General features: G+C 38.7%; 3 protein-coding genes across 7 annotated transcripts in view; 1 reads left to right on the forward strand and 2 right to left on the reverse strand.

The window, feature by feature from the left end:
• Positions 1-9,672: 9,672 nt before the first annotated feature.
• On the reverse strand, positions 9,673-14,793 carry cbx5 (chromobox 5). The gene is made up of 5 exons (XM_039651491.2): positions 14,721-14,793; positions 13,405-13,614; positions 12,716-12,947; positions 12,388-12,488; positions 9,673-10,822 (listed from the first exon to the last, which is right to left on the reverse strand). The coding sequence occupies exons 2-5, from the start codon at positions 13,542-13,544 to the stop codon at positions 10,681-10,683; spliced, it is 615 nt and encodes a 204-aa protein (XP_039507425.1). The 5' UTR covers positions 13,545-13,614; positions 14,721-14,793; the 3' UTR covers positions 9,673-10,680.
• A 1,653-nt stretch (positions 14,794-16,446) lies between these two features.
• On the forward strand, positions 16,447-20,615 carry hnrnpa1b (heterogeneous nuclear ribonucleoprotein A1b). Of its 3 annotated transcripts, XR_005618417.2 has the most exons (12): positions 16,447-16,600; positions 17,106-17,225; positions 17,308-17,454; positions 17,531-17,741; positions 17,830-17,922; positions 17,999-18,142; positions 18,234-18,305; positions 18,737-18,925; positions 19,010-19,174; positions 19,265-19,346; positions 20,399-20,465; positions 20,536-20,615. XR_005618417.2 is itself a non-coding variant. In XM_039651488.2 (11 exons), the coding sequence occupies exons 1-10, from the start codon at positions 16,589-16,591 to the stop codon at positions 19,333-19,335; spliced, it is 1,224 nt and encodes a 407-aa protein (XP_039507422.2). In that variant the 5' UTR covers positions 16,447-16,588; the 3' UTR covers positions 19,336-19,346; positions 20,399-20,615. The 3 variants fall into 3 exon arrangements, 2 of the variants coding, with proteins under 2 accessions (XP_039507422.2, XP_039507423.2); XM_039651488.2 differs by having other exon boundaries at positions 20,399-20,615; XM_039651489.2 differs by lacking the exons at positions 20,399-20,465; positions 20,536-20,615 and adding an exon at positions 19,529-19,831.
• Positions 17,586-25,739, reverse strand: part of nfe2 (nuclear factor, erythroid 2) — a 46,411-nt gene continuing 38,257 nt past the window's right edge. For all 3 annotated transcript variants that reach the window (XM_089124621.1, XM_089124622.1, XM_039651485.2), the window contains exon 4: positions 17,586-25,497. In XM_089124621.1, coding sequence (XP_088980747.1) covers positions 24,286-25,497 — 1,212 coding nt within the window. In that variant the 3' untranslated portion in view covers positions 17,586-24,285. The remainder of the gene's footprint in view (positions 25,498-25,739) is intronic.

The following is a 25,739-nucleotide window of genomic DNA, read 5'->3' on the forward strand; positions in this document are numbered from 1 at the left end:
ATTGGTTCTTGCAAAGCTCAAACCTGCATGACAATGAACCTGAGCAAACATGCTTGAGCTTTTACTATAACTGATAATGTGCGTTATTCAATATTTATATGTGAATAAAAGCTTCAATTAAATCAGTTAATCATATAAAGCGATAAAGTCACCTCAGAAAATGTGGGTGAACTAACCTTTTAATTAGGCCTAGCCATAGAGGCTACCGACAGACGTGTTTTTTGTAAAAGTAAGGAAAAAGAAATCAGCAAAAAGCATGTTTTCCTTTAAATTATTTGACTTCCTCATTTCCTCATTCCATCCATTTCCAGTTGTGGAGATTTAAGCGGAGGAAAACCGAGGAAAAGGGGATTATGGCAGAGTCTTAAAAATTTACTGTCCGCCCGTACATTCGTTTAGATTTAATTTTATATATAGTTATGTTTATTTAATATAATTTTAAAAAGAAGCATAAACACAACGAGGGGTGTCTGTTTTATCTGTTTTTGTGACTAACGTTTCTTTAGTATAACCATGGAATATTAAATTCAATATAAATTCTGGGTATTGCATTGGACTCTACGATCGGCGGAAGTTTTCACGGGAAATACCGCCGTGCATAGAGCCCATAGCGCTGAGAGTTAAAACAACTCGTCCTTAAATTATTACCCTTGCTGTTGTACTTGTACGGTAGAAGTCGGTCTTTATAGGCCTACATCTTAATAATAATATCATATTAGAAAAAAGGATCGTCGCATTATGGGGGGCATATGTCAAACAAAAAACTTCGCAAACTTCTTGGACCCCTGTACAAACCGAACAATTGCACAACTGCTCAAGTAAATTTTTTCCCACCATAAAATAAGTTTAAGAAATGTTTCAAATGATGCTCACTCACAAAAATCCACGTAGACTCATCCTGCATGATCCAATAATATCTATGATCCGCCATGTTGAGTCACATGATCAGGTGAAAACTAAACACTTCTAGCGCGCTAGCGCGGGGCTTTGGATTCATTTCAGTGACTCGACTTTTTGAATCTGATTGCTTAAAACAATTTTTTTTTCTTCGTTTACGGATTTTTTCAGTGGCTCCGTAGGCTACTTATGTTACACGCATAAGTAAATAAAATAAAGCGGTTACACCGCCATTGGGTGCCGACAAGCGAAATCCTTTTTTTGTGTTATAAGTGAGTCATTGAGTAATTTACTCAAGCGAGTCGTTATAAGACAGAGTCGATCGAAACGAGTCTTAATGGCATTTGTTAAAATATGCGTGCATACTGCATAGGCTACAACATTTTTTCAGGGTGTGTTTATTTTAAATAAATATATTTTTTAGTTTATAAAGACACATAACTTAAAGTCTTGGTGATAAGTAGGTCTAGGCTATTATGCATTATAGTCTAATGTGCTATTTGAAACCCATGTGTAAACGCCTGTGCCAACTTGCCCCACCCTGACGTGAAAATACTACTCTTGACGAGTTTAAACTTTTGGATGAAATTGTTTATTTTTAGTCCCTTCATTTTAGGCCAAAATGGGTGTCAACCTTGAACAAATTGCAACAGAAGCAAACTCAACTGATGTTGTATCCTCAATATGTCCTGAGTTGTGGTATTATGCAAATAGCACATACGTAATTTGATTATGCACCGTTTTCACATTTTAACAAAAAAAAAAAAAAAAAAAAAAAAACCTTTAATACATTTTTTGTTTGTCTTGATGTAAGTAATCAGCTCAGTAATTTTCATGATTATATAAGGTTACATTTTTTACCCTATCCACGTGAGAAAAAGAATGAATAGGCGAATGAATGGGTCTTTTTCAAAAATTTTCCCTATGGGATTCTTTGGGGCTTTTTTTCCCTTACTCAGGACATATTGAGGATACAAAATCAGTTGAGTTTGCTTCTGTTGCAATTTTTTTCAACCTTTTCTCATAAAATGACTGGAATATTTGGAGTGTAAAATCCTTATTTCTGTTTTTTCCAGGTTTAAGTTGTGTTTTTTTTTCCTCTCAAAGACAAAATATTATATAAGCCTATGCCTTGTCTTGCACACAAGGACTCAAACTCCTTACCTGGATTTATGATGAGGAACCCAAACCAGCAGGAGGCTTCAGAAGCAGTAGTCTAGTGGCCGTCGGGGGCTCCAGCAGGGCAGTAAGTGAACCCAGTGCCACTGTTGTTTCTCTGCTCTTCACTTGCCAGCACTGGAAAGACAAGCTTCTGGTGACCTGGATGTTGCCTAGGTAACACATCTGCCATGCATTTTCACCTAGTTTGGCATTCCATTTAAAAGCATCTTTTGGAGTTCATTTTGAGTTGTTTATGGGGAGACTCAATGTTTGTGTACACAACATTTTTATTGTAAATTAACATTGAATAAAAATATGTAATTTAATAAAACCCACAGAGCATAGAAATGAGTATGAGTATAATTGAGTATGGCTCTTTCTCACACACATAGAATGGCTCTTTAACAAAGACATTTTCCTTTCCTTGAGAAGCTAAATGTCAATGTTACAGACAGAATCCTCATCAGAGGAACAGATTTCATTCGGCCTGTTTCTTTCTCCATGTGTTTGTTAAACATTTGGACCCTGTTCCCTCTCCATGTGATGAGAAGGCTAAAAGAAACCAGGTGCGGACAAGCTGAACTCGAAAGGTCAGGAGTGGAAACATGCAACACAAATTTTTATGCACTGTGTTTACTCAGGATACAGTCTTCTAAGGACTGCTAATCAAATGCAGCATGTTGAACTGGTCCATAACACTTCGAAGAACCAGCAATGCTCCCAACAAACAAATAGAAACCATTGTGGAAGATAAATCCTTTGTGGAAAAGCTCTAGCTGTCAAGACAGACAAGACAGGAGTAAGAGTGTGATTTGAGGAAGAGCCAGACAGAGATGTCATCTGGCGGAGAGACCATTTGCTCAATCCTCTCATAATTCCTGGATTTCTGCAAGGCCGTTGTGGTTGTATTGCAGAACAAATGGGAAAGACAGGTCTGATGAAGGTTTACTATTTATAAAACAATTCAGAATGTTTTTTTTATATACTGTATAATTGAATACATACGCCCCTTTCATCTCCTAATTTATATAAGATATAAAAAATATATTTTTTAAAAATACATACAAAAGTTTTGGGACGTCTGCCTTTACATGTACATTAACTTTAATGACATCCCATTCTTTAATCCGTAGGGTTCAATATGGAGTTGGCCCACCCTTTACAACTCTCAGCTTCAACTCTTCTGGAGTTTAGGAGTGTGTTTATGGGAATTTTTGACCATTCTTCTTGAAGCGCATTTGTGAGGTCAGGCACTGATGTTGGGTGAGAAGGCCTGGCTCACAGCCTCCTCTCTAATTCATCCCAAAGTCGTTCTATCAGGTCAAGGTCAGTGCAGGCCAGTCAAGTTCCTCCACACCAAACCAGCTCATCATGTCTTTATGGACCTTGCTTTGGAATAGGAACATCCCCAAATTGTTCCCACAAAGTTGGGAGCATGAAATTGTCCAACATGTCTTGGTATGCTGAAAAATTAGGAGTTCCTTTCACTGGAACCAAGGGGCCAAGCCCAACCCCTGAAAAACAACCCCACAAGGAACTCTGTTGCTGACCTGTTCATGGTCAGGGACTATTTTTATTTTCTAGCGGAAGGGAGGCTTTTAGGCACAGCCTCTCGTACCTTATTGCTTGCTTAAATATATAGGCTATAGGCCTAGATAGATATCTAAATATATACACACATACAAATTATCAACAAATGTTTGTATCCCCTTGTTTCTTAATATATCGTGCATTAAAAAAAAAGTCTCCATTTAATCGCTCTATTTTTAAAGTTCCAAACAGCTTCATAATATTGTTGAATCCATGACCTCATTTGTTTCAGGATTCTTTGATGAATAGAAAGTTCAAAAGAACAGCATTTATTTGAAACAAAAATCTTTTGTTAAAACATATCTTTACCATCACTTTTGATCAATCTAAGGTGGCTTTGATAAAAAAAAAAAAAAAATTATTCCTTTGGTTGCCACTGACCTCAATTTTGAAATTCCGTTAAATCAAAGGCCAAATTGGATCATTTACCTTTTTACATTTTTTTGCTCTAACTTCCTCCATCAGATTTATGTGTTAAACCAGATCATTTTTTATGAAATTATTTTGAGTTTGAGTGCATGAATGCCTGTATTGCATGAAAGCCAGGGGATTTCACAGAGATTCAATAGAGGAATCCCTGTCTCAAAGGTCATTCCTTTCAGTCATCCTCTGACACTTTACGATTGAGATGCATGTGATGAGCCGGCTTTTCCATCAGACAGATGTGCCCGCCGCAGCCCCAGCTGGGTCGTCCTGCACATGGCCGGGTCGTGCTCGCTGTTAGATCACAGGGCCCTCTGTGTTCCAGCGCCACCAGATAACACAGGGTCCTCCGGGGATGCCGTAACTCTAGAGGCTCCATTGTGCCATGTCAAGCCGCCTGTGCTCCAGTCTGTGCAGAACAGCGCCCTGTCAGTTAAAACGAGTGGCCGCGGGCCAGCGTCTGAACGTGTCTGTCCTGAATGTGCGTGGATTAGCACTCTCCACACATCCAGCTCAGCCAGGAAACTCAAGAAGACTTTTAAAGCAAAATAGGCGCCGATAAGTCGCCATCATAAATTAGCGAACACATGCTGACCAAAAACAACCCAAGTAATGCATCGTGTTCTTCCCTAGCCCAGGGGCATGATGGGATGTTAGAGAGGCCAGCAGGTGGGCACTTTTGGCTGACCTTTCATTCTGTAAAGTGTCCTCTCAAGTGAAGAATGTGGCTGTCACACACAAAAAAAAAATGAATACACACTAGAACATTTTGTGGTTTGTGAAAAAAACAATTTTGTTTTGTTTTTTGCTTGTGAAAGAAGTGTCTTGCTCTCCAGTGCTGCATTTATTTTATAAAAAAGAGAAAAAAAAAGAGTAATATTGTGAAATATTATTAGTTTATTCCTGTGATGCAAAGCTGAATTTTCAGCATCAATATTCCAGTCTTCAGTGTCACATGATCCTTCATAAATCATTGTAATATGCTGGTGTGCTGCTCAATTAGTAATAATGGTTCACTTTATTATTTATTATTGTTTAAAACAGTTTGGGCTGCCTAATATTGTTGTGGACACGTTTATTTAGGATGAACAGAATTAATGAACAGAATTAATTAGAAATAGAAATCTTTTCTTACATTTTAAACTTCTGTTGCAACACAACTGTTCTCAGCATTGATCATAATAAATAAATGTTTCTTGAGTATCAAATCGGCATATTAGAATGATTTATGAAGGATAATGTGACACTGAAGACGAGTATCACAAGGATAAAATATATTTTATAATAGTCTATATATATATATATTATATTTTTTTTAAATCTAATAACATTTCAGTATTTTGATAAAATAAAGACAGCTTAGACACTTCTTTCAAAAAACATTAAAAAATCTAGTAGCCTATATAAAAAATATCATTTTTAAATCAAATGTTGATAGTAACTTGTATAGTTACACTGATCTACATGCTCAGAATCGATTCAGATAGCAGTGTGCCGAACTCAAAGGTGTTTAATTGCTTCCCTCCAACACGATGAATACACACAAGTGTGTAATTTCAGAGCAGAACTGAGACGGTTACTGAGATTAACTGTGCCGTTAGTTCCAAGTGCACTGAGATCCGTTTAGGCTTATAAGCATTAAATAACAGTCATCAGAGAAAACCAGGGCAATACTACTAAACGAAAAGCAATTGAAACCAACATATCGAAGTGAATTTGGCCTGCTATGATGAGGCTATATCAGCCGAGTGGTCAATTTTTATGCCAGAGGAGGTCAGCCGCAACACATTTGCAGATGGACGTTACATAAATCATATAAATGTGGATGTGTAATTGCAGGGCTGGTTTAATTCTGGTGTAAGAATAATTCCATGATGTTTAAAAGCTTGAAATAAACATTTCCAGCTAATAACGGCTTGACGTTATCTCTTCCATTCTTTCTCTCTCATCTTTAACGTCCCCAGTGAAAATTAATTTACAGTCTAATTACAGAACACGGCAAGCGTAGAAGGGACACAAATCAGCCGTCATTAACAAATGACAGAAAACTGCCATTTTGTAATTTAAGTATAGATCTGAATCAATATTTAGAAGTCCCAGCAGGTTAAAGAGCGAGTACTGGGATCTTCTTTGTTAATTATACAGAACATTATCTCAAAGAAATTAAAAAAACGCATGATTTCATTGTGCATATAGCCAATAGTTGATATAATGCAATTTAGAAAATATCAAAGATTGGTCACAACCAGATCATAGCCAAATGTACCACAAATCTTAATGAAAGCATTCAAGTGAATATTTATGATTTAGATGCCCAGATTTTTATAATTAGAATGTCCTTAAGGGATGTAATATTTCATTACCGAACCTCGTCGTGCAGTGCCCTGTAAATAATACATACAAAGTAATGTAATGATTTGCTCAAAGCTAATTTAAAAAAAGCCCATGAATCAGTTCATAGAGCAATACACACTGACATTTACTCTGGGCTCATTCAGCTCCCTGCCTCCAAAAGCTAGAACGCCAGAATCGGGCGTTCATGGAGAGCTTTGCTATTAAACGCAGCTCTAATAGGCTTTCTCGCCACGCTGTATCTTCTTCTTCCAACCGGATAGCAAACCTCACACTGTCTATGTCGTCCCCTGCCCCACCCTATCTCAGCTTTTACCTCCGGCCTGTTAAAAATGATATCAGCTCGTGGAGGGCGAGCATTAGCATTTGCATTTTATTGGAGGCATGGAGATTTAGAGCAGTGGATACATCAGCTCTGAGCAGACAGAATTAGTTAACAATGCATTATCTGCCTTTTATGGCGGCCATAATTCTCTCACTCCCCCGGCTCGGGGAAGAGATGGGGGTGGAGGAGGACTGCTCGCTCCAGGGTGGGGGCTGCTGGGGAGAGGCTGGGCTTTGTTTCTCCAAGCTTTGCTGCGCTTAAAGCGCAACTAAGGCCCAAAGAGCATCGCTGCGGCCATCGAGATGCACCGCTCGAACAACAACCCAACAGAGGGGCGATAAGTGTCTCGAAAGGTCACGGCTAATGGCGTGACCTTGCGTTCTTCTTAATGATGCCGCACATAATACTGCACTACAATTCAGCAGAATCACGGTGTAATGGCGCTTTTGTGTGCATTTAGGTTTTGAAAGGGATTCGAAAAAGGTCTGATATCGTACTTCTGAGGCCTACAGGACTCTGCTCACCGAGCGACGGCGCTCGAGTGCACTTTGTGTGTGCGTTTAGGCGTTTTGGATGCTGCGGACTTCCCCTCCCAAACTCCAGGCCTCGGGCACAGCTGTTCAGTGGTCCCCTTGACAGCCATCTATTTGAGCTTATGTGCAGCGAAAACCCATCGGACCACATGCATCCCAGAAATCTTGCACACAGACTCTATTCGCTGCTTACAGACTTTTTTTTGCTTCAAAGCGTGCACTCTTTCCTTATGGGTAAAAATGGCGCTCATGCAAGCCTCAACGTCCTGCACGTTGGGTTAGTTTACCAAAAATGAAGAATTTGACAATTTACTCACCCTCATGTTGTTCCAAAGTCATGTATGACTTACTTTCTTCAAAAATAGCTTTGTTTCACAAGAGGTTTGATTACACTAGGCCATATGGCTCTTTATGGCAAGGCATATGGTTCCATTAAGAACCTTTAAAATCAATGGAAATTTTCCATTTTACAACATTTTTTTCGTTGTTGTTCTTTTGGTTTTGTTTTCTGTTGTTATTTTTGGTGAACTATCCATTTAAACTCACTCAAAAAATGTTCTATTTCCGTATTTTGTTCCAGCATCGAGGCCTGTTCACAGGAGGCTACTGACGTATGACGATGACGTAAAAAAAAAAACTTTAAATTTTAAATTTAAAAGAATATAAAGTCAGTCAACATCACAACTATTATACGATATAATGACCTACATAACAAATATAATGATGAACGATATCGTTATAATCACTTTCAGAACGATTTTTCCCCGCTGATGATGAACGATAAAAATATTGACAGGCAGCCAATCAGAATCCATTCTGCTGTAAAGAGCTCGAGCTCTTAAAGCAACAGATCACGAAAGTGCAGCACGCACGCGCTTGTAATAAATATGACTTTATCGTGCGTTGGTGTGGACGATAATATATATGTCGTTGTAGTTATCGTCCTTTTAAGTGTATTTTGTAAATGTGACTTTATTCTAAACTTCTCCTTTCCTGATCGACATTCCTTGAGTCCTGGTGGAGCAGTGCGAGTGTGACAGGCTCAGCTCTCCAGTGCTCCATAAAGCATATATGCAACCTCTCAGTTATCTGATGAGACTTCTGCTCCCCGGGGCTGAAAATTTACTAGTGACCTCTGCATTCCTTTTCAGAGCTGAACCGCTTCCCCTTTTCCCCTTTGGAAAATTCCACTGCCACTGAGGTAGTCGAGAAAGCGGCATTAAAGGGAGGGGTTCCGGCTCAGACGCTGAACTGTGTGGAGCTGAGGCCATGAAGGAGCTACAAGTCACATTCACAATAATCCAAATGTCTCAAAGACGGAATACATAAGGTAAAGGCTGAAGTGGAAGTATGTTGTGGGTGAAATCTGCAGGGCAGTGGCCTGTGCAACAGCACACAGTCATCTGAGAGATATGGAAAACTGTAGACTAAGGCATTCAAACACGGGGAAGTTCTATTTAACAGTGAATATTAATGAAATCCGCATTAAACTGCTTCAAGACTAGATCAAAATAGAGAAAAGTAGATATAGGAGCTCTCAAATCAGTGAGCAATGCATTGTGAGTTATATATGAATATACATTTATAAGCCAAATATTTTACTTTGAATTAAGATTTTTTTTAAATAGCAAATGATAAAATGTACTCTGATCAAAAAAATAAAGGGAACACTTAAACAACAATGTAAAGAAAAAAGTATTTAATAAGATTATTTCATTCATTCAGATCTATGATGTGTTATTTTAGTGTTCCCTTTATTTTTTGAGCAGTATATATTTCTTTTACATTGCTTGCTGTGAAGTATTCTATTAGTAGAAACCATAGAGAAAGAAACAAACAGGCAATAGTTGCTCCATTATGACATCTGCTGGTACACATCAGCACTGCTTTTCGGGTCAAACTTATCACTGCACTGCAATTGCAACTGTACTAAATGGGATTTTGCACATCTCAATTTAAAGATTGTTTTTAAATGTGTTTTTCCTAAGATTGTATAGAGCGAAACTGGCAAACTTTATTTAGCATGGCTGGAGTCAAAAAAAGCCAGGGTTGAGGGTTTCCAAAAACATTAAACTGTTAGTGTTAAATATTTGATTCACTACAATTTGGTACAGGACATTAAAAAAAAAGGCTGTCCACATAACATAGCAAGACATCTATTACTGGACATTTTAAAATCAACTGCTAAAACTGAGTCATCTGTGGAAATAATCCTTTTGCAACACAACAAAAACGTTTTTTAAATTGTAACTAAACCTTTCCCACTCTTCTACTGCCAGTGGACTATGTCCTTGGGTTTCCAACAAGACTTTTCCTGTTGTAAATGAAAAGTAGCTTTGTTCAACTATGCTCTGTGAAAATAAAAAAGCACTACAGAGCACACAACGCCAGTGTAGTCACGTGACCTTGATAAACAATTTTATTGAGTCAACTCTAGGTTAAAAAAGTAATAAGAACCAGACATATGCTTAAACTACCACGTGAAAGAGGACAGCTCTGAGTTCTTGAGGTCAAACAGGGAATGTGTTCACCAAAATCAGCCACAAGAGGGAGTATGTCAGTTCGACTTTTGAATGAATATCAAGGAAAAATTGTGGAAACCAATTAAAAAATGTCCAATTTCACACTCAGGTGATGACGATTGTCTGCCCTCCTACAAGCAAGAGTGATGGTTTAAAGATTAAGAATGGTTAAAAAGGGCCAATTTGACGCTAGAAAAGTTATTCATTTTTAGAGGGATAGTTAAAAAAAAAAAATGGATGCCAATAATTTTCATAATTTGAATCAGGGAGTTATCATACGGTAAAGTTCTGTTGTGTGGCTTTACTGACAATTAGAAGCAAAAACAAAACAAAAACAAAGTCAATCAGTTCAATTCAGTTAAAACTGTGATACAGCAAAATTCATTCTACCTGATTGGAAAAACCCTTTATCCAGCGTTATAGATGAATGCTGAATCTCAACCGCTTTTTTTTTTTTTTTCAGTCATGTCAGCAATACTACGAAATCAACTGAGAATATAGGTTGGCATGTAAGGGTTTTCATGGTTTCACATCTACACTAGCACACAATACATCATAAGAACATAGTTGTAGGGGCACAAATACACAAATAATGACAAAAAAAGAAGGAAGATCATAGAGAGTAAGAGAAAAGAGATCACATTCCACGGCTCTCCGTTGCAGCCACAGTTCACCATGGCCTTTCGGTTTGTCTGGTGGTGAGTGATGCGGTTTCATGAAGGGTGGGCAGAGGTTTTGAAGGTGGGCAGTAACCTCCATTACTCGCTGGCTGTTTCGTTTTCTAAATGGTCCGTTAAAAGTTGGCTATGAGAGTGTCACCAGTGCGACAAAGAGCACAAGGTTTGGAGGACTGTGTCTTTCCTCCGCCTTATGCCATTTAAACAGCCGTGGCACTCTTTTCCTTCTTATCGCCATCTTCGTGCCAAGTCAGACGCTCCTCATAGAAGGCAATGACGATCTGTGGGCACTTGTGATTGGCTTCCTTTGCAAGCACAAGGTCTGCCTCATCAGAGTCCTTCCTGTGGTGGGAAATTAGTGGAACTTGCATTAATTGGACAATTGCACAAGGATATACATCATCCTGCACTGAATACACTCTAATTCTAATAAAAAAAGAAATACACTTGTTTGATAAAGCTTCTTGCACCAAGTCCATTTAGGAGAGCTTAAACATAATTAAACACCCATTTATGACATCCAGATACTAGAGCAGATAGTTATTTTGTTTTCATTTCATATCTTCAATACATTACGATACTAACGCACTACAGTAAAGATATTATCAATTCATCAACAGTGGTTCATAAGAGTTTGATTGGCATAGATGTTTATTAAAACCCTAGCTTGTTTGAAGTTTAATAATCACATTAGTCTGCATCACAATTCCAGTTTCTGTCCCAAATTGTAAGACTCCCTTTAACCCACTTAAGATAATTAAGACATTTTATGGCCTTAAATTCAATCAAACTGAATTTAGACTTTTTAAGGACCTACAGAAACCCTGAAAATATATTCAGGGTTATATATGAAGCTATGCATCATAGTGTTGCACTTGCACGATATACCGGTTCTACAAAGGTATTGTGATACCTTGCTATTAATAAGGGTACGATATGAACTTTTATTAGCACCGGTACTTTAAAAGTGACAGCACTCTAAATAATAAGAGCAGTATTTCTTAATCTGCCTTACTGTGTGACAGCAGGAGTCAGGATGTGTGTGCAGAGTCTACTTCCACTGTTTACATGCACTAAACAGCGGAAACAGAACAGTAAAATATATATGCGCAGCGCCTGACAAAGAAACACACATGCGTGAGAATATAAAACGTGGGACGTGCTTTGGCTATTGTTTGTGTAACTTCTGTAGTCCGTTAAAATGTGATCATTTGTCATGTATGGCAAGTTTAATATAGCCTTTACAGTTAAGTGTACCAGTCAGGGACTCACAAGTCAAAAATAAATCAATGCTGAGTGGAGACTACAATGATCGGTTTCAAACGCACAGGTGTAAATGAGTGTAAAATTCAGACAAAAGAAAATCGGTTCTTCAGTCTCACACAGGCCAGGAGTGTGAATGCGAGCAAAGTTCAGACAAAGAAACGATAACGGGGCAGTTGCATGAAATCAGACATAATCCCAGGTGTAAATGAGGCCATTGAAACTATTGTCCTAACATCCATCTCGGGTAATCCAATCACAATTGGTCAGTCGAGAGACATCCCTGTCATTAACATACATATCGGGATCACTTGTGATTAGACTTAAATCAAATTTAAATGACAAATACATAGCAGTTCTAAATTTTAACTGGGGTTTTCCTGTGTTGAAAATATTTGGTGGCTGCCTAATGAATCCTTGTTTAATTTATTTTTATCTTTTAATATGAAGATACCTGGCTTTCTGCAGTACCGGTACCCGCTGATAGCCGACTGCTTTAAAATGTGTTCTGGCAGCATTGAGATGCAACCAATCACAGACTTATCTGTCGAGCATGTGAAAGTTATGGCCAATCAGATTAGTCAGAATCCTTTTTTTTTTTGACAGAATATGGTCAGATTTTTTCACTGAAATAAATTGCTCACCACTTCATAAGGAACATAAGGTCTCCACAAGAGTCTGTTGCTCCAATAATCTTCTCAGGCTCCAGGCCTCGCTCAAATCCTCTTGCTACAAGAATCTCATCCTAAGAAGAACAAAGACTAAGATCAAAATCCAAAACAGAAATATCATTAACACCACCACCACATTAAATACACTGCCCACCACAACAATGCCACTTAAGTAAGACATGATTTAAGAAATATATTTTAGAATTAATTTGGATATATTTGCATCATTAAGATGGATATTGCATGGTAATTACATGCAAATGAAGTTTGAGTAAGGGCTGAACTTTTGATAAGCCTGTACCTCCTTTTTCTTTTTGGGTTTACTGCCACTCCCGTTCTCTTCCTCCGAGTTTTTCCTCTTGCTTGTGCTGCTGCTGCCGCTACTGTCTTTGGGACGGGCCGAAGAAGAGCCTGTGCTGGAGGGCTTGCTGCTGGGTGGGCTTCCACTGCTTCCCTTTTTATAGGTTTTCATGAACTCTGAGATTAGCTCTGGACAATCCAGATTCTTCTCTGGTTCCCACGTGTTGTGTTTGCTGCAAGACAATGCATGATCAATGATGAATCAAGAACATTGTATTTCCTCATATTATTTGTGCACGAGATATACTAACAGGAAGTTTGCACACTATTAAAATCGCCAAGAATTGAGTGATCTTCAAAGTAATTTCTTAAATGGCTTGGTTTAGAATTTAGACAGGCCCATTGCATCTCAGTGTAAAAATTGCTTATGTGTTTCATTGTCATTTCATGCATTTGAAGACTTTTACATGCAGCAACACCCTACATGTTCCTAAAATGCATATTCTATTCTACAATGCACATATTTACATATTCATCTAAATGGCATTCTCAACAGTGTGGGCGTCAGGATGCTCACTAACAGTATATCACATACTTCAAACCCATAGGTGAAGATTAATAATAAAAAAATAACTTCACAGCGAGTGCATCAGGGCCTTTAGATTATTGTAAAGGGCAATGCTGACTTACTCCGTAAAGCCTTTCCACTTGAGAAAATATTCTACACGGCCCTTCACAACTCTCCTGTCCAACACCTTCTCCACCATGTACTCTTCCTCATCTGAGGAAGCAGCCTCATCATCTTCACGGTTCTGGTTCTTCTTTCCCATGGCTGATTCTGTCTTCCTCTGAGCTAATGTGACCTCTGTGGCTCCCTGGTCTGGGGAGGAAAATGGTCAACTGAAAAAGAAACAAACATTAGCATGTAAATGCTATTTACCATATAAAATTACACAGAATAAAACTCTGCAGGGTGCTCATTTTTGACCATTAAGGTGCATATCCACCGCAGATTTTGATCAAAACAAACACTTGATAGTGCCATCAAGGCTCTAGAAAAGTTTATTTCTATTGCACCTTTGTTTTGTTATCTTTAATTGTACTCTTGCTTGTCATTTGCAATTTATATTTTATTAGTTTATTTTAAAAATTGCCAAAGAACACAGAAAAATGTTTACTTAAGAAATCAGTTAGCAGAATAGTTTCTGCTGAGGTATTGAGAATCATAAGATTTCATAGGTGCAAGTAAGTACCGACTATTAAGGGTGTCACGTTTTTTATTTTAAATTGAAATCGAATGAACTAATCGTCAATGCTGGCGTGCCAAGCAGAAAAAACCACGTGTTGAAGTGCTGCAGGTCAACCCCCTCTAAATTAGCTACAGCCAGTCAAAAAATAGCATGGCAACTGCAGATTGAACTGATAGACTTGAACTGTCAACTCTTTCATTGAAGTCATCGGTGTTTAAGTATTTTGGATTTCCAGTGAGTTATGTTGACAAAGTTCACATTTCAAAAAAGCCACAGTTTGCAAGCTCTGCTATGTGCCTGTACCATATTCTTCCACTGGCAGCACAAGTAACCTGGCAGGGCATCTACACGGGCACCACAAAAACATAGATTTATCTGTTAAACCAATAACTGTTTGTTTGATGAACTTGAATGCAGTTACACAAGAGACAAACTGCAGTTACAAAAGAGAACGTTTCCAAATGACTAAAGATATAAGTTATTATATTATAAGCACTTTATGTTGTTGATGTTTTAAATTTGACAGTGTAGTGAGGTACATTGCGAACAAAAGGTCAGATACTACATTGCATTAAAGTCTAAAATGGCATAGCAAACTGTGCTCTAAAAAATACAAGTAAAAATTTAGAATCTAAAGAATCTAAAATTACTCATAAAATGATAATAGAGAGCGGCAGAATTCTCAAAATCTTAAGAGTTAAGGTTAAACTTTCGATAACTTGACAGCAATATCAGTATCTGTTTTTCTGCACTCACCTACAGTCCTCTATTGTAAGGCGTGACCTCTTAAAATGCAGAGATGATTCTTGATCACAGCATCCAGGGATCCCTTGAGCAAATAAAGTTAATTGAAACATATTTGCATTTAAATATTAAAAAAAATGTATATAAAGACATTAAGAAACTTTAAATCTTAAAGTGAAACACACCCACTGCTCTTTTAACAAAAACCTTCTACAGACCATTTTAGAAATATACAAAAGCTTTTTATTTGAGGAGCTACAAAATAATTTCAGGCTTAAATGCATAGTCAAATAAATAAACTGCAAAAGATGTTTAGCAAACAATGATTAATCAATTAAAAGGCAAAAAATATTGGTGCATAATGTCCGAACACTCTATATTAGACTAAGCATTTATATAGGTGGATTGGGATGCATATGTTCCCATATTCATTTACCAAGACACATGTTTAACCAACCTTGCAATAAAATTGTGATAAACCAGCCAGGTGTTCTTATCTCAATGTTATGAAGGATCTTAGCGAGCAAGGCCAAACTATGTGAAATACTGAGCAACCCTACACAGCTTTCACGTTTTCATACGTTCACATATCGTCGTATGCTAATTTCCTATGCATTTATTCCTAAACACATAAACAACATCGGGTTTAAATGTAACGTTAGTGCTAGCTGCATTGCTAACGTTTGGCTACAGAAGTCTAAATGACTATAGTTTGCCTCACTATAAGCTAATTTTACAAGAGCAACAAAACAAACAGATAATACAATATGCTTGCTAAATAATTCCGTGGTGTTGTGTTTGTGTAACGTACAAACAACTATAAGCTAACGTTAGTTCAACGAGCCAATGCCTGCCATAACAAAAAACAAGGTTCACCGAAACCCATATGCGCACATGATAGCACTAGCAGGCTAATTTAGCTCAATTAGCATACAGGCTCTTATTCTTTATTTGACTCTCGTCGTCTTACCGATGTAAGCAAAGCATTCACGCGCTTTTTCGCATTTATTTGAATGTTACCGTCGTGCGCGCTACACGGCGTGATCCTTTGCTTAGCAACAGCGCGGGCCGAGCTGAAGAGATTTCACCTGATCTTATCATGTTTAAACGAAACAACGGCGGCGCAAATCTTTTACAGTGCGAGGAGAAGCTACAATGACATATAATGCCGTTAATGGAGATAATTATTTGATACTTACTGAGGTATTTTTCGACGTTTCTCTATTCGTTTTGGATAATGAGGCTGAGGCGGCGGCGGCTTCTTCCCTGCACACAGGAGTTTGCTGCCTTTCGCGCATGCATCCGTCCAGTGGCGAGTCTAGCCAATCAGCATGCGCCTGAGCGAGTCGCTCTCGCGCCAAAAACAGCCTCGCGCTTATACAATGGGATGCGCACGCGCCACATAACTATTAAAACCACAGGTTTTGGTTAATATTTCTGATCTTTTAAAATTATATTTAATTATTTTGTTTTAGAAAAAATACATATTTTCAATGAGAGGCAGGAGTGTCTTAGTTTACATAATAAGTGATATTGAAGCTATATTAATAAAATTATAACTTATTAATTAATACAATTATTAAGCCCCTCTTATATTCAATAATAAGTTTAATTATAATAAAAAGCGTACAGGATTTGTTTTTCGAATTTTTAGAAAGATGACCATCAGACGCACTTACCTCTGCTCTCGGGATTGACTTGAGTCTCAGCCAATCAGACGTCCCCAAAAGGCAAAAGAAAAGCATTAGCGGGAACAGTAAACCAATCATCGTCTAAAGTAGGAGGAGACTGTTTTCACCCAAGCTATTTATGGTTTCTCCCCCATTTCTCAGTGTGTGTCTCACCGACAGGCGTGTGGCGCAGCACAAACAGTCGGTAGGATGTCTAAAGAGGTATGTTGACTTTATTATATTTTAGGAGCCTATTGCCTGTTATAAGCAATGCATGTTTTTTTTTGTCTGCGTTTTGTCGAATTTAACTTTGACTTTATTCGTTGTTCTTTGTTATTTGCAAAGAGCGTGTTCGAGCCGCCATTTTAACTCTTGTAGAATGCAGACATAAGGCCGCATGATTGCATCGTAGGTTGTGTTCCCGAAAATAATTATTTCTTTGTTTTTTAACTTCATTCGCCGTATCTATAATGATCAACATTTATTTATTACCACCACTGTTTGGCTGAAATCGAGAGACTGCTACAAATAGGCCGCATGGTCCGGCACCAACATGGCGGAGGTCTTCGTTCACCTCGCTTTTATGTTAGCATTACCTCAAGGTCTCATGAGTCACGACGCTTCGCGCTCGAAAGTATTAATAGTCTGATATCTGGTGCAGAAAATGGACTTGGTGGACAGCCTTAGTGTGTACTTACTTGGCTATTGCATGGATTTGTCCTTTCAGGGCCAACCACGTGAGCCAGAGCAGCTGCGGAAGCTGTTCATTGGAGGGCTCAGCTTTGAAACCACAGATGATAGTTTGCGGGCACATTTTGAACAATGGGGAACCCTAACAGATTGTGTGGTAAGTCCCTATCTATTTAATACATTTTTCTTATTTAAGGGTATGAAAAAGGGCAAGCTTTTGAACTATATGTTTTTCTTAGGTGATGAAAGATCCAAACACCAAACGATCCAGAGGCTTTGGGTTTGTCACCTATTCTAGTGTAACTGAAGTCGATGCTGCTATGGATGCACGCCCCCACAAGGTCGATGGTCGGCTCGTAGAGCCCAAACGGGCTGTGTCTCGTGAGGTGAGAACTTGAGTAATGTAAAAGCTTTCCTAAAGAGATGTAAGGATGCAAATGCCTAAATGCATATTTGTTTCAGGACTCCAACAAGCCATTTGCTCACACAACTGTGAAAAAGATTTTTGTGGGTGGGATTAAGGATGACACCGAGGAGAACCATCTTCGTGACTATTTCGATGTGTTTGGAAAGATTGAAGTCGTTGAGATAATGGTTGACCACAAGACCGGAAACAAAAGGGGCTTTGCCTTCGTTACGTTTGATGACCATGATGCTGTTGATCGTATTGTCAGTAAGTGCTTTAATTTCGGTGTCAACTTTAACTTCTTAATATTGGATTGTTAAAAAAAAAAATAACCCTGGAATGTTTCCCCCATTAGTTCAAAAATACCACACTGTGAATGGCCACAACTGTGAAGTCAGAAAAGCTCTTTCTAAACAAGAAATGGCGAACACTGGCATGAACATGAGAGGTAAGTTTGTTCAGGGTTGTCTCCTAGATCTCTTAATACACTTGGCTATATTCATTTATTTTAAATAAATCTTTAGGCCGAGGTGGTGGTGGCGGCGGTGGCGGCGGCGGCAACAATGGAGGTGGAAACTTCAACAGATATGGCAATAATGGTGGCTACAACAATGACTTTGGAGGCGGTGGTGGGGGCGGTGGCAACCGCGATGGATACTTCGGAAGAGGTACGTGTCAAAGAGGACATTTTAAAGTGTTCTTAATCATTTATTTGAATTTTATAGTGACCTAACAGCCCTTTTCACAATCCTGTTGCAGGAGGTCGAGGGGGTAATGGTGGAGGTGGTGGTTATGGAGGGGACTGCTACAACAATGGCTTTGGTGGAGATGGTATGCATTTTTTTTTATTATTTAACTGATTGTAAATGTTAACTTATTCTCATTTATTCAAATAATTTTTGCAAAAATGTGTTGCATCTGAATACCACAAACAAATCAGCAGACTAAAGAACAAGGACATTTTGCCAATGGTTTTAACAAACATCGGAGCAAAAAACGACTAGCTACACTTCCAGCATTAAAGACCAGAGACCACTTCGTAACTGAACACAAACAAATTGGCAATGGCACAAATGCAACAGATAGATAGAACAGTTTTAAAGGGGGAGGTGTAATGCACTTTTCATGAGATGTAAGAAGTCTCTGTCCCCAGAGTGTGTATGTGAAGACTGCTTTGGTTGTGAGAACTTTGTGCAAGATTGAATGGTTTAAAATTTAAAGTACACTGGAATAAATTTAGCAATTCCTGTGACTTCCTGCAGGTGGTTATGGAGGTGGTGGAGGTGGCGGCGGCAGCGGACCTGGTAACTATGGTGGAAATCGTGGATATGGAGGAGGTGGAGGAGGACAAGGTTATGGCAACCAGGGCGGCGGAGGTTATGGTGGCGGTGGAAACAGTGGTGGTGGATATAATGACAATTACAACAATGGCAATGGAAACTTTGGAGGTGGTGAGTACATATAAATGTTCAATATAAACCTACTTGCAAATGCCTGAATTGTCCATTAACAGTGTACGACTTGTATGTTCATAGGCAACTTTGGTGGCGGCGGTGGTGGTGGCGGCGGCGGCAGTGGAGGCGGTAACTACAGTGACTTCGGCAGCTATAACAACCAGCAGTCCAATTATGGTCCCATGAAAGGGAACTTTGGAGGTGGTGGTAGCAGCGGAGGAGGGAGGAACAGTGGCCCATATGGTGGTGAGCTCTTTATAATGGCCTTCTACACATTTAGGTTCAAATCTCCTTATATAAACAACTTAATCCTAAAATGCATTATGTCTGTTCCAGGTGGCTATGGAGGTGGATCTGGTGGTGGTGGTGGTGGATATGGTGGTGGCTCTGGGGGTAGACGGTTTTAAACTCAGAAAAGGTTAGTTTCAAGTTCTGCTGTCTACCTTAAATGGACTTACTTTATGTACAGGGTAATAATGCCTATATGTTAGTCTTGGACTGAATGCTCTTCATTAAACTGTAACCTTGCTGTACATCTGGTGTAGAAACAACCCTCAGTTAGTGTGCAGCTTAACAATTGTTGTTCATATTGTTCAACAGGACTGAGTGCTTTAGGAGAGGACAGCAAGAGAAGTGACAGGGCAGATGCAGGTTTACATCCCTAGATCTGCTCAGCCAAACAGGTTTGGCAGATTTACAGCTGCCACCAGAAGAAGTGTACAGTAGTGCTATCGTGTGTGGGACATCATGAATTTGTCATCATGCAAACTTATTTTATATTGTCTATTGAGGAAAAAGCATTCCAATGAGGTTTTATGTAGAATTACTTTCAGTCGTTATGGTTTTTATTTTATGTAACCAATCAAGGTGAAATAAAACATAATTTTTGTTTTTTTTAAAAGATGTGCTGTGTTAGTCATTTTTGGTTTCTGGGGGTTTTAGTGTAGTAATCTTGAATTTAATATGTGAGTTTCTAAGAGCCTTTTTAGTAGTAATTCAATTTTAAAGAACCTTCTGGCTCTTAAAATAGAAATTCGTTCTTGTTAAATTGTAAACTGATTCAAAAAGCATTGGCTGTTAAATGCAAATGCTTAGAGTAGTGTACATTTGGTTGCATATCAGTCTAGCCATGGGAGCAAGCTGAGAAAGGAGTAGCAAGATCATCGCCCTGTGAAGAAGCAGAGAGCAGGGAGTACAGGGCGCTACTCAAAGACTAGCAGGCAGCGCTTTTAAAACTCCTGTAGGTAAGAACAGACTTCTCCACTACCGCTGGTAACTAAGAATTTTATTAGATGAAGCTGTACAGTTAATGTGAACTTCCCATTCAGTGTTGTGTATTACAGAGGAAGTTACTGCAGTCAGCATAGTTTGGTGACACTTTAATAAAATTGAAACATTTAATGCATGACTAGTTATTTTTCCACATGTTCCATATTTAACTTGCTAACCATGATATTTTTGCTTTTTCAGGATCTGAATGAATCATCTCTTGAAATGAAGACATGTTTGTCCTTTTAAACTGGTGCTATAATAAAAGGTAGTTGCTTTTGTAATGTAATTTTCATGTTTACAGTCTCTCTGAAACTCACTCTTTTCTCTCTTTCTAGGACAAAGATGCAGCTGCATAGTTTTATTTTTATACCTGTGGTTTTTATACTTTTTACAAATAAAACTTTTAATGCAACAATTGTGACTTGTTCGTCTTGACTCTATTTAATAATTTTATATTTTGGACATGTAATACTGATTCTTCAAAGTTTGACTAATGTTGTATTGTCCAAGTGTTTTTACCAAAATTATTGCAGTGTGGTTTAGAGTATACCAAGTAAAAGTAGTCCTTAAAATAAAAATCTTATATTCTCTTTGAAATTCTGTAGAAATGAATGTACATTGAGTAGTTATCATCTGCTCTATATGACAATGGGATTTCTATTTAATACATTTCCATTCATCACAAGTGATTTGAAGTAATTTAAATTCATTGGCCATACATTTTAGGTTTGTCTAGCCAAGTGCTGATTTAGGCTGGAGACAGTGGCTGTGTGGCGTTTACTGCGTTGTGTTTTTGCACACCAGAAACATGTCTGGCGCTGCTGTAAAATGACAGATAGAGAGACTACATTTGAATTAGCAGTGTGCAACTCTTACCCTTACGACAACAATTTCAACTTATCACACATCTTCCAAAAAATAGGGAAATGGGCTGTCTATTTCAAAAACGTTTACAAATTTTGTGTTGTGTTAAAGAGCCGATATTTTAGCCTGATGGTGGACCGTCACTCAGAAGGAACTTTGTTGTTAATGTAGCCTATCCTATCTTTATATCCCCAGGACTTTTTTTTTTTTTTTTCAAAAGTTTTCTTCATGTAATCACATTGTTAAAAGCATAGGAAACAAATAAAAAATATATTCATGTTATGCTATGACCTCTGTAGTGGATACCAGGACTCGATTGTTTATCAAATAAAAATGACATGAAATTATAGGCAAAAATAACGGCAATATTTAAAAATTGATCTTTATTATTATTTGTTTTAATTATATTGATATCTGAATTTGTCACCCTAGACTTTCAAACATCAGATTGTAATTTATATGTGTTCGTGTACTAAAAGACATAAAAACATTGTTTTGTTTTTTTTGCCTGGAAACTTGTGCTGCATTCACGTGCTATGGAAAATAGGATATTTTTCACTTGTGAACTGGTATTTACCAGTGTGTTGTGTTCAGTGTTGGGTGTAACTAATTACTAAGTAATTGGTTACTGTAATTTAATTACTTTTCCCTTGAAAATGTAAAGTAAGGGATTACTCTTAATTTATCTGTAATTTAATTACAGTTCTGATGTAATTGAGGTAAATACTGTGTATACATCAATCCGATCTCACAGCGATTCGTATGCATTTTATGAGGTGTCTAAATATGATGACCACACTTGTACAAATTTGTATGAATTATTGTAAAATATGTATGAAAAAAGTGTGAAATGTCATGAGATCAGACATAACACAATAGTGGGTTTAACATCAAAATGTATTGTCTGATGTTAAAAAGTATGTTTTTATAATGTAACCTTCTCCACCGTGGTCAGTTTAAGGATAATTCATGCAATTTTATAGTATTTATTTGAAAGAATTGATTGATATGGGATTTTGAAAGTAATTAGTAATTAAATACTTTTTAGAGAGAGTAATTAGTACAGTAATCTAATTACACTGTTAAAGAGGTAATTAGTAACTAGTAATTAATTACTTTTTTAGAGTAACTTACCCAACACTGGTTGCGTTCAAGTGCTTTTGTTGTCGTAATGTGGTAAAAAGATGGAGATCCAGACCTGTTATTTAGCTAAAACTATTTTAGATTGCAACAGCAAGAAAATTATTTATCAAAACTCAAAAGGTAAATAATATGCTATATATTTTCTAGATCATTAATAGTATATATATTTTTTACCATTCACGACTCTTGCGGTGCTCTCCGCCTTTTTGAAAAGTTAAAAGGTTATTTTGAAAAGTTCAAAGGTTATCTCATCTCAGCAACTCATCCATCAAAATATTCTACGAGTTGCCCAGTGGAAAATACCACATGAGGGGGTGTTCATGTGCATTTTCCACGTCGGCTTTTGGTATTTGCCATAATTACCATAGCACATGAACGCAGCATTAGGCGTCTTCGGTTCTACGGGTTCTACTTCTATCATGCACGCGTTTTCCGCGCGGCTCATGCAGGCAGTGTGTGCAAGCTCTAATCTGTTAAAGGGTGGTTCACTTTGAAATTAATTTTTGTTGTGTTTTAGCTTACCTCAAGGGCATCCACGATGTAGGTGTCTTTGCTTCCACAGTAGTTTCAATTTTGACATTTTTCGGTCAAAACCGTTGTTGTCTGTCAAGCAGGTATGGGGTCTACGTCAAAGAGCATGCACAGAGAAGTCAAAATTAAACATGATTTAATGATTCGTGAATGTAAGTAAACATTGATGCCCTAAGAACGAAACGAGCGGTTTGTGTGAGAAAACGAACAGTATTTATATAGTTTTTACCTCTTAACAGACGTGAAGTGATCTGAATCAGATGTCCAACTGAACCGTGTCCAACATTACGCCGGAAGTGATATTTCGCGCGTCTACATCACGCATTGTTTACACGGAGATTTCGTTTTACCTTTCACTAAACATATTTAGATATATCGAAATCGTCTTCCATTGCGATTTCCTGTATATCTAAATATGTTTAGTGAAAGGTAAAACTTCCTAAATCTCCGTGTAAACAGAGAATGTCTAATTGAAGAGAACTGCCACTGGCTGATTACTTCCGGTTTCTGGACTGGCTGCAGTAACAAGTCTCAGTCCATGCGGGGGCGCTCACGGTCGAGTGAAGAATAAATGGGAGTCAATGGGGTTTCACCCCCAGAAATCCACTTTTCTCAGAATGTAATTTTTTGTCAAGTAATTTAAAAGTTGCATTCAAAAGGGAGGGCTAAGATAATACACTCAGCTGAAAATTGCATTTTTAAGTTCACTTATCTGTTCTAAAAATCCGTTCAAAAATGTGATGACGTCACACAATAGCAGAATGCTAGCGTGTTCCGGCCAACAACGGCCTAACCTGTAAGAAATCAAAAGGACATAAGTACTCGTTCATTCGACTTTTGGCCTATAATCTATATTGAACTTGCGGAATCAACAATAAAATATATGTTGATTTAACGAATAGCAGGTGAAAGAGACACATTTAGCCGTTTAGCCCCATAGACTCCCATTCATTCTGCGCTCGCCCGCGATCACCTCCAGTGGAATTCTAATGGAACTGCAACCAAGATGATACACAATAGGGCTAATAGGAAGTGCCAAGGCTCTCCGTTAGACGGGCTCTGGTGTAAACAATGCGTGACGTAGACGCACAAGAGATCACTTCCGTGACGTTGGACACGGTTCAGTTCGGTTCAGTTGGACATCTGAGTCAGATCAGTTCGACATGTCTGTTAACAAGAGGTAAAAACAATATAAATACTGTTCGTTTTGTCACACAAACCGTTCGTTTCGTGTCTTAGACCATCAATGTGTACTTACATTCACGAGTCATTAAATCATGTTTAATTTGGACTTCTCTGTGCATGCTCTTTGACGTGGACCCCCATACCTGCATTATATGACTGATAGAATTTTGTCACAATTGAAAATACTGTGGACACAAAACACCTACATCTTGGATGCCCTTGAGATAAGCTAAAACATATAAAAAATTAATTTCAAAGTGAACTATCCCTTTAACAATGGAGCCGAAATAAAAACGGACACACCACGCAGCTGAGACGCTTACGCCACACAGCCAGTGTCCCCGGCCTTAAACCCTTCAAAATCATTCACCCTCCAGTACTGTATTCCGTTGCACCAAGTAAATGTTGCCGTCATTAGTTTGTTGTAGTGAGTACTCATCAATTGAATATGGGTGTCCCTCTTCGTCACGTAGCTGTGAAAACACTTGGGTGTAAAGATCTGAGAGCCGACATTTGATAATGGCTAGGTTTTGCTGAAACTCCAGTCTTTCTCTGGTTAAATGTTCTCTTTGAGCTCTAAGTTGTCCCAACTCGTGTTCTAAATGCACAATATTCTCCAACTTCCGTTTGCGGCAGTTCTGAGCTGCTACTTTGTTCTTGCCTCGTCTGCGAATGTCCTTCACGAGTGCCATCTGATTGTCGCTCAGTGTGAATTGGGTCAAAAGCTCGTTGAAGTCATCCACGGGTAGGTTCACAATCTTCTCCAGGGGGAATGGGATTTTTAGAGCGAGGGCTCGCCGCTCATCTCTGCTCAGGGGTACAGAAACACAGTTTGATTTTGGCTTTGGGTACGGAGCCTGATATGAACCTAACCTGGTTAAACCTGAGCTATTTAGCTGATCATGCAGTGCTGTGGGTAAAACTGCCAGTGGTTGGTAAGTCTGCTGGTTGATAGCTTGCATATTTGCAGCTGTGGGAAAAGATGCTCCAGGGTATGAGCTGTAGGGCTGCTGGTAGTCAGCAGACCCGAGCAGAGTAGGCCGCATGCGACACTGTTCCCCAATGCTTTCGAACTGACCTTCAGCATAGCCCATCGTACCATCTGCAGGTAAGTACGTAGGTACTCCATGCACCCCATTCTCAGGAGAAGCGAGCGGCGGGCTTGAACCAAGCGACAAACCGGAATCTGACTCCAGATCATCCGTGCAAACTTGTTTGATTTGTCCTGTGCCATGAAGGTTGATAACGCCGTCTTTCGCAAGCCCATGATTGCGTGTTGCCATGTTCATGTGCTCCAAGAGACTCATGAGTGGTGGATGAAGAGCTTGCGTATTCGCAAGCGTTCTGGGGGAACCGTGGCTGTAGTGCATATCCATGTGTGGGTTCAAACGCTGATAGGGTGGCATAATTTCTGGGTATGCGTTTTCATAAACACCATCATGATGGGCGTCACAAGCAGCTGGAATGGTTTCCGGCTGAGCTTGACTCATCCCGAACCCCCCTTGAGAAACCATGGGCTCCATTGAGAGGTATGGGATTGCTTCAAAGGGATTCTCATTGGGTACCTCAAACTCCTGTGACAAAAATAATGTTTTAATAACAAGAACTTCCAGTTGGTGATTCAAATCAAACTCTAGATTTCAGAAAACACTCTGGGAACCCAGTAAAGCGAAGGTCTGATCTCAGTAACAGTTGATTTGTGCTGCAGAGGAGGGTTGCATTCAGTCAGCTGCTCTCTACAGGACCGGCCCACCTGGGTGAATGTGCCACCCGTAGCTTATGCAGGTCTTACTTAGGAGTGCTCGGGTTTCATGTC

The sequence above is a fragment of the Pimephales promelas genome, chromosome 20 (assembly GCF_988280905.1).
Source record: "Pimephales promelas chromosome 20, fPimPro1.hap1.1, whole genome shotgun sequence".
Lineage (NCBI taxonomy): Eukaryota > Metazoa > Chordata > Actinopteri > Cypriniformes > Leuciscidae > Pimephales > Pimephales promelas.